We start from the raw sequence: 20,029 nt of genomic DNA, 5'->3' as shown, positions 1-20,029 counted from the left end.
CACTCGCTTGGCCTGTCTATATCCCTTTGCAGATTCTTTGCGTCCTCCTCACAACTTGCTTTCCCACCCATCTTTGTTTCATCAGCAAATTTAGCTACATTACACTGTAGAAATGCAAGTCTTTTGTCTCTTTTCCACCTCGCACCTGAGGGCTCCTCTCTCCCTCCCTCTCTCTCTCAGCGGTTCAGATGGAGACCAAATGGAGGGTTCCAACCTACCGTCTCTCTGCCGGAGTTGCCGCTGGTTCCAGCCATAGGCTTTCATTCTTAACACATTATCGGAAAGCTCAGCACCAGAGACTGCAGTACAGCTCAATCTCCGACACAAGATGCTCTTTGTTGTGCTGCCAGAGGCACAGACCCTGCTAATGACCCAGAGGCAGGTTCTGAGCTGTGAGGAGTGGGGGCGATCTTTTGGTGCATCTGAATGTCCGATTTCAACACGGATACCTAATTATCATTTCACTTCCGGGTTTCCGTCCCCAATGTACATCAGCAGGCGTGATGCATGCCTACGTGATGCAATCTCAATTGGACTATTTAAAGGCCCAATTCAAAGATGGAACTTGGAGGTGTTGCATAGAGACAGCAGTTGGATCAGAAGGATTCAGGATGCTCAAAGGCTACGCCCAGCTTTACCAACATCTGGTGGTGCCCTGGAAGGATCCGGAGGCAGAAAAGTTGAGGATGGTGCTCACTTTCACAGCCACTAGTAACGTGTGGGCACTAGGTCCAGCAGGCAGCAGGTCTTGTTCTAGGAGGCCGCAGATGTCTGCCACCGCCTGACGCTACAACCTCCGCCTCCGGAAGCACTGCTCTTCTGAGAGGTCATGAAAGCTGAGCCTCTGCCTGTACACCCTGTTACACTGATAGTGTCTCCTGTGACTTTGACTCCTCTGCTGCCCCGCCTCTCTCTCTCTCTGCTTCCCCCTCTGCCGCTCCTCCCTCTCTTTGCTCTTGTCTCTCTCCCTCTTTCTCTCTCACTGCTCCCCTCTCTCTCTGCTCTTCTCTCTCTCCTGATCTTGAGCCTCAATACCTCCAAAATGCAGAAATTAACTTCTCAACACAAGTACTCTCAACAAACCCTTTCCCAGTGAGTGGTAAGAAAGCCGCTATGAGCACTGAGTATTTGTTGATGTCCGTTTGCGGGGCTTTGAATGTGCCCAATGAATGGCCTCCTCACCTCCGTTTCAATGGCGAGTTTCAGGAAGCCCGGGAAAGATGTGCATGTCACGTTAAATTTAAATCCCGGTGAAAATCTTGTTGAAATTGCCTGATTTAAACATTGGAAGCAGTACCCCCGCCTCTCCGCAGGAGTTTGCGCACAGACATGGAAAGATGCCCGAGTTAAACCTGGAGGTCGATCCTCCCCAACCCCCCCACCTGCTGTTTTCGAGCTGCTGAAATGTAGTGACGATTAATGCAAGCAGTTTGGACTGGGGTTGTTAGTTGCTGTGGGCTGACACAGGCTGTATCTGATACTATATTTAGGGTGGGTTCATTTGGAGAGGAGGCAGGGATCTGTGGCCAGTTGGCTCCAGCTCCCGGCCGGCTGATTTGCTTTGGGTGGGAGCAGGCGAGTCAGATGGCTGAATGTCAGCAGCAATAGTCCTGGGAGCTCGCTGACTGCTCGTGTTGTGTGTTTGCAGATGTCCAGTTTGAATGCGATCCAGCAGGAGTGGTTCAGAGTCTCCAGCCAGAAGTCAGCCTCTCCCCAGAGCGTGGCTGACTATCTGATGGGCTTTGCAGAGATGTCACCATCAATCCTGAAGCACGTTGTCAACCTGTCTGATGGAAATGGCAACACGGCCCTGCACTACTGCGTCTCTCACTCCAACTTCCAGATTGTCAAACTTCTGCTGGACACTGGTAAAACCCTCTGGCCTGCGGGTGGGGGCCGCATGGGGTGAGGGGGGGGGGGGGGGCAGCAACGATGTTCCCAGCTGGCATTTAAAACATTCCCCGATGTATCTCTCCCCTGAACATTATAATGTTGTTGATATATTAATAAGTTATAAACAGAACTAACAAATGTGTGTTTTATGAGCAGGCACCTGCACACTGAGGGGTCAACACATGACTTGGTAGCTGACGAGTGAGCACCTTGCTCATTAACTTTATACAATCCCCCTCTGCCTGCAGTGGTGAAATACCTGCCACACACCATTGGCACCGCTTCAGATACTCCATTTACAATTGCAGCTAAATTGATTGATGCCTGGCTACAATAGGGTCCATTGATGTGCCGCTGGGTATTCTCGCAGTGCCGCTGGGTATTCTCGCAGTGCCGCTGGGTATTCTCGCAGTGCCGCTGGGTATTCTCGCAGTGCCGCTGGGTATTCTCGCAGTGCCAGTGGGTATTCTTGCAGTTGTTGTGGTTAGTTGTGCGGTGTCCATAGTCTTTCATTTGTTAAGACACTCTAACGACTCATTCTTTTATTTTGCAGGTGTCTGTAACGTTGACTGGCAGAACAAGGCGGGTTACACTGCTATCATGCTCGCCGCACTGGCTGCCATGGAGACCGATGCTGAGATGAACGTTGTGAGGCAGTTGTTTAGTTTGGGAAATGTCAATGCCAAGGCCAGTCAGGTGAATATAAAAGGTGGAAGTTAACATTTGCACCAAGTAATACGCATGAAACTAACTCAAAGATTAAAACAGTAACTGTTTCCATAAAAGTAATCTAAACTCGATGGTAAGGTTATGCAGTTCGTTCCCTCTTTATTCAATTCTTGGGTTAAAAATTCACCGACCTTGCAACCGGTTTTTTAGCAATATTTCACCGTTTTTAGCGATAAATGGTGAACCAGGAAATTCGGAGAAGTCTTGCGCTGGCGCTTTTCAAATACCGCTGGAGAGAGGAGCGCCGCTGTGCAAGACTCGCAATATCGCTTTCGCCAAAAATTTGGCTCTAAGCGCACCCGTATTATTTAGGACGAAAAAAAACACGAAGGAAAAAGCTGCATTGTAGCCCTTGGATCAGCAGTAAGTATGAAGACCTGCAAAAAAGGTAAGTTAAAGTTTTTATTTTTTAATTCTTTTGCAGTGATTTGCTAGTTAAGTGTTTTGTGATTTAAAAAAAAAAAAAAAAATTTTTTTGTTTTTTGCAATTTATTTTTAGGTGTTTCTCCCCCCCTCCCTCGGTCCAACTCGCAGTGGTATCGGCCTCAGAGTAAAGTTGGTGAGGATCGCGGTTTGCGCCACGAATCCTCGTGCAATGCTGATTTTTACCGCTGCGCAAATTGAAGCTTGAATTTACTGCCTCATAGCCATAGTGTTGCCATAACCCTAATTTTGACGAAAAAATACAATTATGGCTGAGAACTGAATTTCTAGCCCATTAATATGTTTAAGAATTTGTGTCCTAGCTGTCTCTTATATTCTGTGCCCAGAGCATTCCGTGTTCGAATTTTAAGTCACTTGTGTTGGGTAAATGATGAGATGAAAGTCTTGTTTCTTTGTAAATCTTTGCGTCTCCTCCTAACACAATCCAATATAACAAGTGTGTAGATCAAAATTCACAAACTAGCCTACGCGCACAAGCTTATACATCCGTGTAGAATTCATGCATACACTCTAACTGACATATACTCTCATGTACATACAAACCTGCATGTATACACACGAGAATGTATACACGTATATATGTAATCCGATGCACAAATATATTCAGTCACACACACAGTAGAGTGAGCCCTGTGATATTTGGGTGTAGGGTACTCGTGATGTATGAGCACAGCCCCTGGTCTCTCGTGGCCCCCAGCCCCTGGTCTCTCGTGTAATTCTTAATCCAGGGTAATAAAAGTGTCCTCTAAACCTGTGTGGGGACTGCATTCTTCAGGATTTAAATGTGAACTGTAGTTCCTGAGGAAAGATTGGACACTGCACTAGCTGATTGTGTGGCTTTATGTGCACAGATTTGAACATTGAGTGGAGTAGTTCAGTGGGTGCAGCCTTCATAAAATCGAGCCACTGAAGAGCTCAATCATTCCTCCTGTTCTTGTGGCTCCGTCAAAGCAAGAGTATTTCAACACATTCCGATTGATTAAATCGGGGTCAACCCGTCTCTTGGGTGCTATCGTCATGAGATTATTGGCACCTAATTCATCTAAAAGACCATCTGTGATTCTTTGTCATTGCAGCTGCACAGTGGGAGGTTGGGAGGCCGAGTAATCCATTCTCAGCCAGTCCAAACCCCCCTCTATCTCCAATTCTAATTGAATTACAGTTCCTCCGCAAGCTGTTCTGGACCTGCCCGTGCAGCTGGGTTGAAACCTTGTTAATGGCCCTCCAGTCAAGGCCAGGGTGCCTGGGTGCACAGAGGGGTCCCAGCCACTTGTTTCCCTCAGCAGCTCTTTCCGAGCTCGCGGGGCTAAGGGTAGTGACACATCCGACCTTATTTTTTCTTGTGACATCCCATGGACCTGACACGAGGTTCCTTCATTGCCACTGGGTCAAAATGCTAGAACTCCCTCCCGAGCGGCACTGTGGGACAATGTTACCTTTGAGCTGTGTAGCTCCGCAACGCTCCCGACCTCCCGCGCAGCCAGCTTTTCAACGGGAAACACTGCGCGTGCGTGGTATTTTGAAGGGGCCGTGCTCGCCCCTCCCCCCAAATTTAACAGGAACATGGCTGTGGGAGCACCTTCATCACACGGACTGCAGCGGTTCAAGAAAGAGGCCCACCACCACCTTCTCAGGGGTAACTAATGATGGGCAATAATTGCCGACCTCGCCAGTCACACACACCCTAAGAATTTCTTTTAAATCGATGTGATGTCATCGCATTGTGTATTTGCAGATGAACCATTCACCATTCTCATTGATCAGGATGCACACAGGCGCCTGAAACAAATTATTAGAACTTAGGAGTTCAATCACAGTTCGACTCATTAGAAAGTCTATTTTTAATATCTAGCTGTGATGTGATTGATCACTTTGATTTTTAGTTACTGGTACCTTGCTCTCCCCTGGCAGCAGAGAATATGTTTTACAATCTGCTGTACAAACAGTTGCCTCACAGCCATTGTTACAACACAAACACTATTTGGTTGCACACAATTAGAAAGCACTAACCAAAGACTGCTGGCTTTGTCCTGGGCTCTGTTACATTACAGTAAAGTGCTGGGTAACACATGCAAATAGGTGGATTCTTCGCATCTGAAGAATCATCAGGACACTATTGTGTTACGTCGATAAACTTGCTTTCAAAGAAAGGAACCTTTTGTTTTCCTTATAGCGCATGTTTTAACTTCAAAGGGTGCAATAGATATACCTCCAGCCAGCAAGCATCTACATGTGTAAAATCCTGTGGATGTCTAACAGCCAGTTACAATTGTCACAGATATCACTGATTTACATTGTTCCTGATTGAACTTCAAAGGGATGGAAAGTATATCTCAGATAGTTTGTCAGTTCTTCTGAGGTCATCTAGATAGGAGCTGGAGACTCCAACAAAACTTCATGTGACTCTTACAGACACTGATCCAGGTCTAGTCTCAGTCAGTGAATTGGTGAAAGGTTCCAACGTTTGTCGAAGGGCGAAATTCAAGTTCAGCAAAGGCTTAAAACAGGCAGCAGCGGATCCTCTCCCCATCATCCATGTCCCCCTTCCCCACCCCACCCATCGTCCCCCCCCCCCTCCCCCATCATCCACACACATCCCCAAGCCGGCCCCCACACATCATCCCCTCCCCATCATCCATGTATGGAGGCAGCCTGTATTTCCCCACCGCTGAAGTTGAATTGTTTCGTGTTGTTTTTGGATTGAGCAGATGTGGGTAAACTCTGTAAATGATATAACGTGCTATATTGTCTGTTGCTGTTGCTCTGCCTGGTACCTGTGCTGTAGCTCATAGCCTGAGCTATGGTCCGACTGGAAAGTGGTAAAATAAAGAGTCAAAGTGTAGTTGATCACGGTGGGTCGGTGGCCCGTGCAATAAGCTAAATACAATAACAGTGCTTCCTGTTGGATCCCTGGGCAACGTGACGTTGCCAGATATTGTGCAGGGAAGCTCATACACTTGGGTTTAAAGGGAGGGGGTCCTCCTGGTCCTCGATGCCAAGTACACGGGAGATACTGAGGTAAAACCCCAAACATGTAACACAAAGTTCAAAAATGTCTTTCTTTCTCCCCTAGGCGGGTCAGACAGCCTTGATGCTGGCCGTCAGTCATGGACGTATCGAAATGGTGAAAGCCTTGCTTGACTGTGGAGCTGATGTCAATAGTCAGGACAACGAGGGCTCCACTGCGCTGATGTGCGCATGTGAGCATGGGCGCGCGGAGATTGTGAAAGTTCTCCTGGACCAGCCCGATTGCAACATCTCGCTGACCGATAACGTAGGTTATAGGTGCGGCAAGCGGACGGATTCGTTGAAATGAGCTTTATTGTTTCCTGGAACAGAAACACTAAAATGTGATTGGCTTGAAAAGCCCTCTATAGACAACCAAACAACTCTCCTCGATTGGCCGCGACGGACGGGCCTCATCTGCATCCTGTCGGCGGGCTCAACGATTCCTGGCGGGGCAGCTCGCTAACTGGGGGTGGGCAATCCAGCAGGACAAGGGACTTCAGGGTTATTCTCCTCAGACCAAAGAAGGTTGAGGAGAGGTGTAACGGAGGTGTGCAAAATTCTGAGAGGTTTTAATAGAGCAAATAAGGAAAAAGCTGTTTCCAGTGGCGGAAGGGTCAGTAACCAGCGGACACAGATTTGAGGCAATTGTCAGAGGCGAAATGAGGGGGGAAATTATCAACAAGTTATGATCTGGAACGCACTGCCATTTACAATAATAACTTTCAAAAGGGAATTTGATAAATGCTTCAAGGGGATCAAATTGCATGGCTATAGGGAAATACCAGGGACTGGGACTAATTGGATAGTTTTACCAAAGAGACAGTACTGGCACCATGGGCTGAATGGCTGTATCATTCTGTCATTACTCCACAAGCTGCGCTGGAATTCAATGCTTAAAGCGAGGGAGGGGAGGCACCGAGCAGCTGGCAGTGGATGGGAAGATTTATTTGGCACCAGGTGGAACATTTATGTACCTCCACAGCCCACAACCATTTGTATCAAACCCACCTGCAGTGTTTCCCGGTCTCCTGTGGCCAGAGTGGGCCCTCCATTTCCAGGCTCGCTCGAAAATCAAGTCTGGCGGCCTGCGGGTGGTAGGATTTAAAACAAATTCTGGCCGCCTATCGCCCGATTTTCAGTGTGCTTCAGGCAGATTTCATTGCCACCGCTCCCACCCAATGTTTGTGTCTGTCAGCAACATCACCACAGCTGGGGGTTGAGTTTCTGCCAGATTTGCGACCACACTGGCTGGCCGAACCAGCGTAAAAGATCGGGGCATTTTAAACGTGATGGAATTACACCCTGAAACACTCAGGCTTGTTTTTTCCGTGATCTTTTATGCTGGTTCAAGATTCACCCCCACAAAACTGGCCGTGCCTCCAGGTTGAAATTGCGAGTTTCTGGTGATTGCGTGGTTCGGGAAAGCTCTTCAAACTGGGCTCAATATCTCAGGTGCACAGGCGCTAGTCCGCCTGATTTTAAAATGTTTCCATATCAAAAAATATTTACTTTACTAATTAACTGACTGGTGTACACCAGTGAAACGATAAAAGGGGTCAGTATAGTTATTTTAAATCATTTTTAGTGGTTTTAAAACAGGTTACTCACAGAACTGAGACCCTTACTAAAAATGCTTACTTTTGTGATAAACCCATTTTCAGCTGTTTAATAAAACTGCACCAGGTGAAAATACCTCTTAAATACAGTACATCATGGAATAATTTTAATTAAGTTCGAATATGCTGCCAATTGCGTGGTTCATGGAAGATTTCACTTATGTAATTGCATTTTAGCGGAAACGGGCACTGGAACCAAACCAGTGCAATTGGATTGGTGGGTCTGGTTCTGGGGAGGGTAGAAAGGAGCCGCCATGTGGGCCTTGTCCAGGGTCCTGGAGTGATGGTCAAGCCCAGCTCTCCATCACTGAGTATGGCAGCTGGGCCTGTGACTGGAGCTGGACTAAACAGCGGAAGGAGCGTATGATAAACCAAGCACCCCACCCAGCTGTCCCGTCCGGCCAACCACCTGTGGCACAGACTGTAGATCCCGCATTGGTCTCATCAGTCACCTTGGAACTCATTTAGTGTGGAAGCAAGTCATCCTCGACTCCGGGGGACTGCCTAAGGGAAGAGACTAAAGCCGCGGTCCCAGTTACTGGCGCTGTCCCGATGGCAGAAATGCCGCACGTCAGGCAGCGTCTCGGTGATATTCTGGTGCAGACAGTATAGGTAAACAGCACAGGCTGAGGGAGAAAACCCCGCAACACTCAGTAACGCCGCAGGGAGTGGACGGGTGGTGGAGGGTTACACCTGCAGCAGTGTCAGTGTTCCCAACAGGAGCCACCGAGCCTAATCCCACTGCAGGAAGAGCAGCGAGGTGTGGTGCAGCAAAGTATTCAACAGGCATGTTGCTGAACTTGCAGGTCTATAGCTGAAGGGATGATATTTCACATCACCAATCACATCAATGGTCACCATATCGGACACAGGCAGCCTGCCAAAATTTCATGCAAGTCCCTTTCACAGGACACTGAGGAATGTTACATTCAGAAATGTAAATGTGCAATGAGTTTTTAGTATGGGAGGGGGGGTCCGTGATTACTAATCCATTTGAAAAGGGGTTCCTCAACCGAATGAATGAGAACCACTGTACTGGAACACTGGGAACACCAGCAGGCTCATGGCGGTACTGCAGCTGCTGGTGGCCTGCTTAATTTGGAGATGCTTTTCATGAAGGTCCATTAGTAAATGCTCCAGTACCAAAGTGGGTACAGTGTGTACTGAGCCAGTAGCTGGACAGACCGACTTAATTCCGCAGATGGTATAACACAACTTTTGAGTGCCACTCACATATAGAGTATCTGTTATGTATTAACTGTATTAACTCTTAAATATAATTCGTGAAACAATCTGATAATCATTGGCAAATTAGCAACTGGGTTTTTAGAGCTCTGACGGGTTTCCTTTGGCTGATACTAACATGTCTTTAGTAACCCAACTTTGTTAAAGATCTCGCCTGAATGTTGGTGCCTTTAGCTTTAAAGGCAAGTAAATAAAAAAAAAAATGGAAATATGAAATATGCGAATCATTTATTTCTTGTTTGGGTTGGTAGATTTGCTCATTCACTCCAAACTTCTGGGTATTAAAGGTCGGAAGCATGGAGTCTGACTGCACCTCAGGCCTGCTCCCAAAATCCTTCCGGCTTGAGGAGTCGCTGAACTGATTTTAAAAGCTATGGTCGTGAATGAGGCATTAAATAAAGACCAAAGGAAGATGGCCCATTCAGACCAGGTGCCATCTGCACTCTCATAGATTCATTTAACTCAGGGTGGTAACTAATTGGAGATACAACTTCCAAAAATAGAAAGCTCTGAACTTTTCTGCAACCCAAAGCAAGTGGTGCCTCATTCCCGTGGTAATCATCAGCAGCCCGGGGGAAGACGGAGGACACACCAGCGGGGCAGATTTGGCAAGTGGACCCAGCTCCAGTTCTCAGATGTGGTGCAGGAAGATGTTGCTTAACTCAATGTGAATGAATAGATTCTGACGTGAGCACAATACCTCACCTCACCTCATCATCATAGGTGGTCCATCGAACGAGGATGACTCGCTTCCACGTGAGTTCACAGATGTTTCAATGAAGGACCCGATGTTCCAGTCCTGAACTCCAATTGAGGGGGTGGAAGATGCCTGTGCATGAATTTTTTTAACATGTGATGACTGTTGCAACATCAGCCACCACACGGGCTTGACAGTGTGCAAGGGTTAACCAGGACGACTGGAGACCTAGTGTGCTGCACGGACCTAGTGCGCACACATATCGCAGTGTGGGCTGGCCCGTGCTGCCCCTGGGCCCCGTACCCTCATTTGCCGCACCTCCGTCACGATCTCTCGCCGCTCCTCCGCCACAAACATTCACCTCACCTCATACCCTAACATGATGTCAGGTCCTGCGGAGAAACCTCACCCTCTAACATCTTTCGTTCTTCAATTGCAAGCATTAACACAAGGACGTCATTATTTGCGCTGTCAAAATACTCTCGATTGTCTCTGATAGGCTCTCCATGATCACATGACATAATTGCTGATTGGTCCCCTTGACGTTTCTCTGGAATGTATAATCAGAACTGCCCCACCCAAGTTCTGAGTGACTTTGCAAGGTGTAATTCCAACCATTTTGACTTCAGACCCCAGACAGGATTGAGCTCCCAGCCCAAGTTCATGCCCCACTCCCCCCACCCCCCCCCCCACCAAAGTTCCTTACCTCCCCCAGCTCAAGTTCATGCCTCCCCAACCCAAGTTCCTTACTCCCACCAGCCAAGTTCCTGACCCCTCCCCCCCCAGCCCAAGTTCCTGACCCCTCCCCCCCAGCCCAAGTTTCTGACCCCCTCCCCCCCCCAGCCCAAGTTCCTGACCCCTCCCCCCCCAGCCCAAGTTCCTGACCCCCTCCCCAACCAGCCCAAGTTCCTGACCCCTCCCCCCAAGCTCAAGTTCCTAAGTCTCCCTTTAAGGGTACGATATAAGCAATACATTGTGTGGTCCTAAAGCAGATGTTTACAGCACAGAAGGAAGCGATTTGTGTCTGTGCTGGCTCTTTGTTCGAACAATCCAAAACGAATCCATTGCCTCACTCTCTCCCCTTAGCTCTGTATCTTCCTCTACTTCACATTTGTGTCCCATTTTCCCTTATGAGATGCAATGCTTTCTGCCTCAATCACTCGCTGAGGCAAAGCACTCCAGGCTCCAGCAATCCTCAGTGTAAATCAATGTCTCCTCACCTCTCCCCTCACTCTTAGTGACTATTTTAAATTGATAACCTATGGTCACTGACACCCAAAACTGCACACAGTAACACTGGCCTAACCAGCTGGAGGAAATAGACTTTCCCTATTCAATGTCCAAACCCTTCATAATTTTCGTCTCATAAATCTCTCCTTAGCCTTCTTTACTTCAGTGGAATAGTCCAAAATTCTCGCAACTTTTCTCATGACTGTCGTTATCCCTGGTGCCCTGGTGAATCTACACTGTACACTCTCTCTGGCTTTAATATCCTTTCTATAATGAGGTGCCCCAAACTCCACACACTGCCCTTAATGCGGCCCAGTCAATATTTTGTACCAATTTATCCTTACTTCTTTACTCATATTCTCATCCCCTGTCAATTATACCCAAAATGCTGCCGGCCTTTGTGAAGGCTTTATCGCCCTGCAGTCCCCCACTTTCATGCACCACTTGTAAGTACAGGGATTTCAAGTTTTGTGCAATATTTTTAGATTTTCAGATTATCATTGACACCCAGCCCTCCTGGACTATGCAGCTATTTTATTTTAATTTACTGGGTGCAGCAGAAATATGGAAAGTGGTTAAAAACTAACACACACACTGGGTCCATCAGCATCTGAAAGGAAGAAGGGCATGTTAATATTTAGGTTGAAAGCCTTCTTCATCAGTATGTTGGGTCAGGAATGCTGTTTGCTGTCACTGAACATTAATGGATTTACTAACAGTTTGTGAACGTGGTTTTTAAAAGCATGCCTGGCCCTTAGCTTTCATTTCCTGCTCTTATCCTCCTTTCATTTATCTTCAATTTCCAATTCTCAGAAAAGCTTTGGAGCTGATAAGTTAAGCTCCCTACTCTCTTGCAAATGCTGACAGAACCTGCGATGTATTTCCAGTATGTGTGGTTTGTGTTTATATTGCCCATGGACAAAGTGGTAACTAGAGCTGTTGTTCTCTGTACCCCCACAGGATGGCAGTAACGCGCTGTCTGTAGCCCTGCAGGCCAGTAACAAGGACATTGCTGTCTTACTCTATGCACACATGAACTTCAAGCCACCGTCACCGGTCAGTACAAATATTGTTACTCATAACCTTCACAGCAGCGGGGTGGGAGTGAGGGAGGGCGGGGGGGCTAGGTGGGCTATTGTTCTACCTTTGTCTGCTCCTTTCCCTCTCATTGTGTGACCCCGGGAGGAGGTCTGCTTTGCCTTGACTGAGGCTAAAACTGTCCTTGAGCAGGTCGTGAAGGGCTTACCAGAGGTAGGAATCCACATTCTTGACCCAACCTACTGATGGAAACAGAGAATAGGGATAAACGTGTCATTTTCCGGTTGGCAGGCTGTAACTAGTGGGGTGCCACAAGGGTCAGTGCTGGGGTCTCAGCTATTTACAATCTATATCAATAATTTACATGAAGGGACTGAGCACAATGTACCCAAGTTTACTGATGATACAAAGCTAGATGGGAAAGTAAGCTGTGAGGACACAAAGAGCCTGCAAAGGGGTATAGACAGGTTAAGTGAGTGGGCTATAAGGTGGCAGATGGAATATAATGTTGGGAAATGTGAGGTCATTCACTTTGGTAGGAAGAATAGAAAAACAGAATATTTTTAAAATAAAGACAAACTATTAAATGTTGGTGTTCAGAGAGATTTAGGTGTCCACAGAAAGCTAGCAGCAGGTACAGCAAGCAACTAGAAGGCAAATGGTATGTTGGCCTTTATTGCAAGGTGGTTGGAATGCAAGAGTAAGGAAGTCTTACTACAATTGTACTGGGCCTTGGTGAGACCACACCTGGAGCACGGTGCACAGTTTTGGTCTCCTTATTTAAGGATGGATATATTTACCTTCGAGGTGGTGCAACAAAGGGTCACTAGATTGACCCCTGGGATCAGGTTGTCCTCTGAGGAGAGATTGAGTAGATTGGGCCTATACACTCTGGAGTTTAGAAGAATGAGGGGGTGATCTCATTGAAACATATAAGATTCTGAGGGGGATGCTGAGAGGTTGTTTCCCCTGGCTGGAGAGTCTAGAACTAGGGGGCATAGTCTCAGGATAAGGATTTTGCCATTTAAGACTGCTATGAGGAGGAATTTCTTCACTCAGAGGGTTGTGAATCTTTGAAATTCTCTACCCAAAGGATTGTGGATGCTGAGTCGTTGAGTATATTCAAGGCTGAGATACAGATTTTTGGAATCTAGGGAAATCAAAGGATATGGGGATCGGGCGAGAAAGTGGAGTTGAGGTGGAAGATCAGCCACGGTTTTGTTGAATGGCGGAGCAGGCATGAGGGGCCGAATGGCCCACTACTGCTCCGATTATGTTCTTGTGTAACTTGTGCGTGAGTCCTGGTTGATATGTGGAAATCACTGGGAGAACCTGAACTGTGTCCTACTCAAGACAACATCAGATACCAAACATGTCAAATCATCTGTTCCCAGCTATAACATCCTGCAGCATGAAGCTATTAAATGTTTTTGGTCTCATTTTTAAAGATTTGCCATCCTCCCATTGGATCTCTCTATTCCTCGTACCATCCCCCCAGCTGCACAGTTTGCTCTCCGGTCTCATTTACACCACTGTAGCCCCCGAGTGGCTGTGGCTTCTAATCCGACACAACCTCCTGTGTAATTCCAGCATTTGTGGTTTGTGTTTATATCGCCCATGGACAAAGTGGTAACTAGAGCTGTTGTTCTGTGTGCCCCCACAAGATGGCAGTCCCATCATACAGTCCCTCGAATTGAGGATGACTTGCTTCCACACCAGAAAGGGGGATGAGTTCACAGGTGTTTCAATGAAGGACCTAATATTCCAGATCCCGAACTACATATTGAAGGGTGGAAGTTGCCTGTGCGTGGATTTTTTTAACGTGTGGTGGCCATTGCACACCAGCCACCGCACGGGCTCGACAGAGCTAGGTCTTGGTCCAGTGGCAATGATTACCCAAGACGACTGGAGACCAGCTCTGCTGCACGGGCCTAGTGCACACATATCAGTGTGGGCTGGCCCGTGCTGCCCCTGGGCCCTCACCTCACCCCTCTCCCAGGTCCCAATCACATCCCTCTACATTCTCTCGCCGCTCCTGCAGCCCGACCTTGCTGCTGCTGCTGCTGCTGCTGCTGTATCTGCCCACACTCCAATCACCGACCTGAACCTTGATGACATCCTCTTCGCTGCCGTCGCCCTCCTGCACGAGCTCGCGCTGTACCTTAAGTGGATGAAGTTGAAAGGATGGCAGTAACACAGTCTGTAGCCCTGGAGGCCACCCTGGGGGATCCCCTGGGGCATCGTGGTCAGTGCCTCCCCTCACTCAGAATTCTGTGTTAAGTTTTGTACTTCAGTGTGTGGAGCATTCATGAAGCAGGACCGTGCCCCTACACAATACAAGACTCCCAGGTACCAGCGTCAAGCCTGCCTTGGGCAGTTAGGTGTTATCTGTGGCTCAGTTGGTAGCACTCTCACGAGTCAGAAGGCTGTGGGTTGAAGTCACCACATCAGAGACTTGCATACATAATCCAAGCTGACACTCCAGTGCAGTACTGAGGGAGTGCTACACTGTCAGAGGTGTCGTCTTTCGGATGAGCCCCATCAGGTGACATAAAAGATCCCATGGCGCTATTCAAAGTGCAGGGACGTTCTCCCTGGTGTCCTGGCCAATATTTAGCCCTCAACCAACACTTAAAACAGATGATCTCGTCATTTATATCGTTGCTGTTTGTGGAACTTTGCTGTGTGCAACTTGGCTTCTGCATTTCCTACATTACACTTCAAAAGTACGTTATTGGCTGAAGAGTCCTGAGGTTGTGAATGGCGCTATATACAAGTTCTTTCTTAATTGGAGCCTCCTCCAAGCGTCAGTTCAATCGTTGCTGTTTAACTCACATTACACAAGGGCTACAATGCGCTTGCGGGAAGCTGCGGTGTCTGAAGCCCAGGTGAGCTGTGTTTTAATCCAGATACTTTCTATTTTCAGGGCACTCCATAGACTGATGCAGTGACAGCGTGCAGCCTACCACACAAAGCTCAGAGCCGCAATCGCCATTCAATCCAGCTGTATTCTTCCTGTACAATTTATTTTTGTAATGTGTGGAGTGGCAATTGATTATACGCAATGTATTGCTACACTAATGTCATTCATTGTCACTATGTCAGTCCCGAGACATGCTTTTTAAATCTAATGTGAAGCAAAAATTGTATTTTACATAAAACAGCTTCCTGTGATTGTTGCAGTCAGAATTCTCTTCTTACCTAAAGTTGTGTTTGTCTTTAAATCTCTGTGTGACGGAGTCCCTGCAGATATTGCCATCACAATGCATAAAGTGAACACTCTGAACAAATCCTGTCAGGTGCTCTACTCATTGCCGAATGACCAGAAGCAGATTACTGCCCTACATAAACTAGAGGCGAGCCAAAACGTGGCTGCCCGTGTCCTAACTCGTACCAAGTCCCGCTCACCCTGTGCTCACATTGGCTTCCGGTTAAGCAACCCCTCGATTTCAAAATTCACATCCTTGTTTTCAAATCCCTCCATGGCCTTGTCTCTCCCCAGCTCTGTAATCTCCTCCCCCCCCCCGCCCCCAGCTGCGATGTCTGCGCTCCAGAACAATGATGCCCAAACTGCAACCAATGGAACTTTTTGTGGCCCAACTCCTGGCAATCCAGCCCATGAAGCTGAGTCTTATTACCAGCTCTACTTCTACTCTGCTGGTTTATCCTGTTTTATGAATCTGGAGGGCTATACTTAATGCTGTTGCCCCACTGCTTGAATAATCCTAAAGCAGAAGGAGATCTGTTTGGATCAGGAACTTGAACTCGTTGCTGATTACCAGGAGCATGGATTTAAACTTTAGAATACTGATTTCTCAAACGCCACCTGCTGAGACTGGACATCACCAGGTACTCCATATAGTTCATGGGGTTGGGGGAAATATATTTGCATGAATAGAGGATTGGCCAACTAACAGAAAACAGAGAGTGGGGATAAATGGATCATTCTCGGGTTGGCAAACAGTAACTAGTGGGGTGCCGCAAGGATCATTGCTGAGACCCCAACTATTTACAAGCTATATTGATGACGTGGATGAAGGGACTGAGTGTAACGTAGCCAAGTTTGCTGATGATACAAAGATGGGAGGAAAAGCAATGTGTGAGGACACAATAAACCTGCAAAAGGACAGACAGGCTAAGTGAGTGGGCAAAAATTTGGTAGATGCACGTATAATGTTGGAAAGTGTGAGGTTATGCACTTTGGCAGAAAAAAATATCAAAGAGCAAGTTATTATTTAAAAGGAGAAAAATTGTAAAGTATAGTGGAACCTGGGGGTCATGGTGCATGACACACAAAACGTTAGTATACAGGTACAGCCAGTGATCAGGAAGGCCAATGGAATGTTGGCCTTTATTGCAAAGGGGATCGAGTATAAAAGCAGGGAAGTCTTGCTAGTTATACAGGGTATTGGTGAGGCCACACCAGCCTGTCCTCACCGTACAACACTTCCCTCCAGTCATCAAGATCCACGGCGTGGCCCTGGACAACGTGGACCATTTTCCTTATCTCGGGAACCTCTTATCAACAAGAGCAGGGATTGACGACGAGATCCAACACCGTCTCCAGTGCAGCCTTTGGCCGCCTGAGGAAAATAATTTGAAGACCAGGCCCTCAAAATTGCTACCAAGCTCATGGTCTACAGGGCTGGAGTAATACCCAACCTCCTGTATGGCTCAGAAACATGGACCATGTACAGTAGACACCTCAAGTCGCTGGAGAAATACCACCAACGATGTCTCCGCAAGATCCTACAAATCCCGAGAGGACAGACGCACCAACGTTAGCGTTCTCATCCAGGCCAACATCTCCAGCATTGAAGCACTGACCACACTTGACCAGCTCTGCTGGGTAGGCCACATAGTTTGCATGCCAGACATAAGCCTCCCAAAGCAAGTGCTCTACTCGGAACTCCTTCATGGCAAACGAGCCAAAGGAGGGCAGTGGAAACGTTACAAGGACACCCTCAAAGCCTCCCTGATAAAGCACGACATCTCCACTGATACCTGGGAGTCCTTGGCCCAAGACCGCCCTAAGTGGAGGAAGTGCATCCGGGAGGGCGCTGAGCACCTTGAGTCTCGTCAAGAGAATGCAGAAATCAAGCGCAGGCAGCGGAAAGAGCGTGCGGCAAACCAGTCCCACCCACCCCTTCCCTCGACAACGGTTTGTCCCATCTGTGACAAGAGTGTGTGGTTCTCATATTGGACTGTACAGCCACTTAAGAACTCATGCTAAGAGTGGAAGCAAGACTTCCTCGATTCCGAGGGACTGCCGATGATGATGATGGTGAGGCCACACCTAGAATACTGCGTAGTTTTAGTTTTCATATTTAAGAAAGAATATACTTTGCTTTGGAGGCAGTTCAGAGAAGGTTCACTAGGTTGATTCCGGAAATGGGGTTGACAAATGAGGTTGAGCCTCTACTCATTGGAATTCAGAAGAATGAGAGATGATCTTATCGAAACGTACAAGAGTATGAGGGGGCTTGACAAGGTGGATGCAGAGAGGATGTTTCCAGTGATAGGGGAGACTAGAACTAAGGGGCATAATCTTAGAAGAAACTGAGATGAGGAGGAATTTCTTCTCTCAGGGGGTTGTACATCTGTGGCATTCTCTGCCTTAGAGAGCTGTGGAAGCAGGGATATTGAATAAATTTAAGACAGATATAGACAGTTTCTTAACCGATGAGGGAATAATGGGTTATGGGATGCGGGCGGGGAAACATAGAAAATAGGTGCAGGAGTAGGCCATTCGGCCCTTCGAGCCCGCACCGCCATTCAAGATCATGGCTGATCATCCTCCCCAGCACTCCCCCCCCCCCCCCCCCCCCCAGCCACAAGGACCACATCCAACTCCCTCCCGAACACATCCAATGAACTGGCATCAACAACTCTCCGCAGGAAACCCCACAGGCCAACAACTCCCCGAGTGAAGAAGTCTCTCCCAATCCGAGCCCCAAACAGCCCCCCCCCACCCCTGGCTCCGGACCCACCCAACACCGGGAACACTCCCCCCGCACCCAACCCGTCAGAATCCTTCCCAAATGCCGAACACCCGCGGATGTCGAGCCCCCAGCCTCGGCCACCCCCCCGCGACGCCAACCACACCACATCCACCAACCGCCATCTGCGCAGTCAACCCGTCCACCCCACTCTGAACACTCCCCGCACCGAGGCACAGAGCCCCCAGGCCCGCCACTCCAACACACTTCGCCCCCCCCAGACCTTCGCTGCAATGTGGCCCTTCCTGTCCCCCACCCTGGGTTTCTCCGCCCCCACCTCCACCACTCTCCCCTCCATCAGTCTCCCCTCAACTTCCCTCTGCCTCCTCCTCCTCCCATCTTGGGGGCGGTAACCTTCTAGGGCAAGGAATTTTAGCCCCCAGCGTGGAAGTCCTGCTCCCACCGCAGAAGACAATGGAAGCGGAGTGCAATTTCCCACACTCAACTTCCTCTGGGGGCAGTTACCGGGGCACAACTGGATGCTCCTGTGACAGTTTGAACTGGTGCTCTCCACCCTCCCGTCCTGTGACAGTTTGAACTGGTGCTCTCCACTCTCCCGTCCTGTGACAGTTTGAACTGGTGCTCTCCACTCTCCCGTCCTGTGAGTTTGATCTGGTGCTCTCCGCTCTCCCGTCCTGTGATAAGTTTGAACTGGTGCTCTCCACTCTCCCGTCCTGTGACAGTTGGAACTGGTGCTCTCCACTCTCCTCCTCTCTCGGGGAAGTAGATCCGAGTCCATGAACGGATCAGCCATGATCGTATTAAATGGCGGAGCAGGCTCGAGGGGCCGTACGGCCTACTCCTGCTCCTATTTCTTGTAGAAAGTCATGGGGCAATGCACCCGGAACTTCCTCCTGGTCGGCAGTAATCTATATTAGGGGCACATTCAGAAAACTGGCACATATATAGGATTCCTGAGGTTACCCTGGCACAAATTTAAAACAGCAAGAGCGAACTCATTGGCACACATATAATCGAAGTAGTGTTCATTTCTTGTGATATTCTGGTACTGTATTTGTCAGAGTAATCTTACTTGGACAGTTCCTCTCTAAAGTCTGAATGTTTAGAAGACAGTCCAGCCATCTATTTTATAGGGTGTAATTCAAATCTATTCCCATCATTGAAACTAGTAGCACCTCTTTGAAAGGCCACTTTTCATTGCATCATAATGAAGCTCCCACTTGTTTTTGGCAGGAATGTCTTGCAGCTAAGTCACACCTGATTAGAAATGCACCTAACATTTGAAAAGCTGAGGTTATCTCCAGTTCATGGCATCTTAATGTATGTAAAATAGCTGTGTATTTAGCTGCATGAGACGTGAATTGGCTCGGCTAGACTGACAAATGATACTTAAAGGGTTGACAGGGGATAATGGCAGACATTTATAGATCACATGGATGAACTTCAACAATTGTACATCCCTGTCTGGAGTAAAAATAAAACGGGGAAAATAGCTCAACCGTGACTAACAAGGGAAATTAGGGATAGTGTTAAATCCAAGGAAGAGACATATAAATTGGCCAGAAAAAGCAGCAAATCTGAGGATTGAGAGAAATTTCGAATTCAGCAGAGGACAAAGGGTCTAATTAGGAGGGGGGAAAGAGAGTATGAAAGTAAGCTTGCAGGGAACATTGCAACTGACTGCAAAAGCTTCCAAAGATACGTGAAGAGAAAAAGATTAGTGACGACCAACATAGGTCCTTTGCAGTTAGAATCAGGTGAATTTATAATGGGGAACAAAGAAATGGCAGACCAACTGAACAAATACTTTGGATCTGTCTCCACTAAGGAAGACACAAATAACCTTCCGGAAATACCAGGGGTTCAAGGGTCTGGCGAAAATGAGGAACTTAAGGATATCCTTATTAGTCAGGAAATTGTGTTAGGGAAATTGATGGGATTGAAGTCCGATAAATTCCCAGGGCCTGGTAAGTACTCTGGGATGCAGCGTAAGGAAGTGGCCCTAGAAAGTGGATGTATTGGTCACCATTTTCCAACATTCTATTGACTCTGGATCAGTTCCTATGGACTGGCGGGAAGCTAATGTAACACCACTTTTTAAAAAAAGATGGGGAAAATGTTGGAATCAATTATTAAAGATGAAATAGCAGCGCATTTGGAAAAGCAGT

General features: G+C 47.7%; 1 protein-coding gene across 2 annotated transcripts in view; it reads left to right on the top strand.

Moving 5' to 3' along the window:
* The window catches only part of kank3 (KN motif and ankyrin repeat domains 3), a 70,581-nt gene extending 55,490 nt beyond the window's left edge, over positions 1-15,091 (top strand). For both annotated transcript variants that reach the window (XM_070859851.1, XM_070859852.1), the window contains 5 exons: positions 1,649-1,868; positions 2,447-2,589; positions 6,140-6,340; positions 11,824-11,919; positions 14,828-15,091. In XM_070859851.1, coding sequence (XP_070715952.1) covers positions 1,649-1,868; positions 2,447-2,589; positions 6,140-6,340; positions 11,824-11,919; positions 14,828-14,839 — 672 coding nt within the window. In that variant the 3' untranslated portion in view covers positions 14,840-15,091. The remainder of the gene's footprint in view (positions 1-1,648; positions 1,869-2,446; positions 2,590-6,139; positions 6,341-11,823; positions 11,920-14,827) is intronic.
* The last annotated feature ends 4,938 nt before the right edge of the window (positions 15,092-20,029 follow it).

This window comes from Pristiophorus japonicus, chromosome 18, assembly GCF_044704955.1.
Source record: "Pristiophorus japonicus isolate sPriJap1 chromosome 18, sPriJap1.hap1, whole genome shotgun sequence".
Classification (NCBI taxonomy): Eukaryota; Metazoa; Chordata; class Chondrichthyes; family Pristiophoridae; genus Pristiophorus; species Pristiophorus japonicus.
This window is presented reverse-complemented; position numbering and strand designations above follow the sequence as displayed.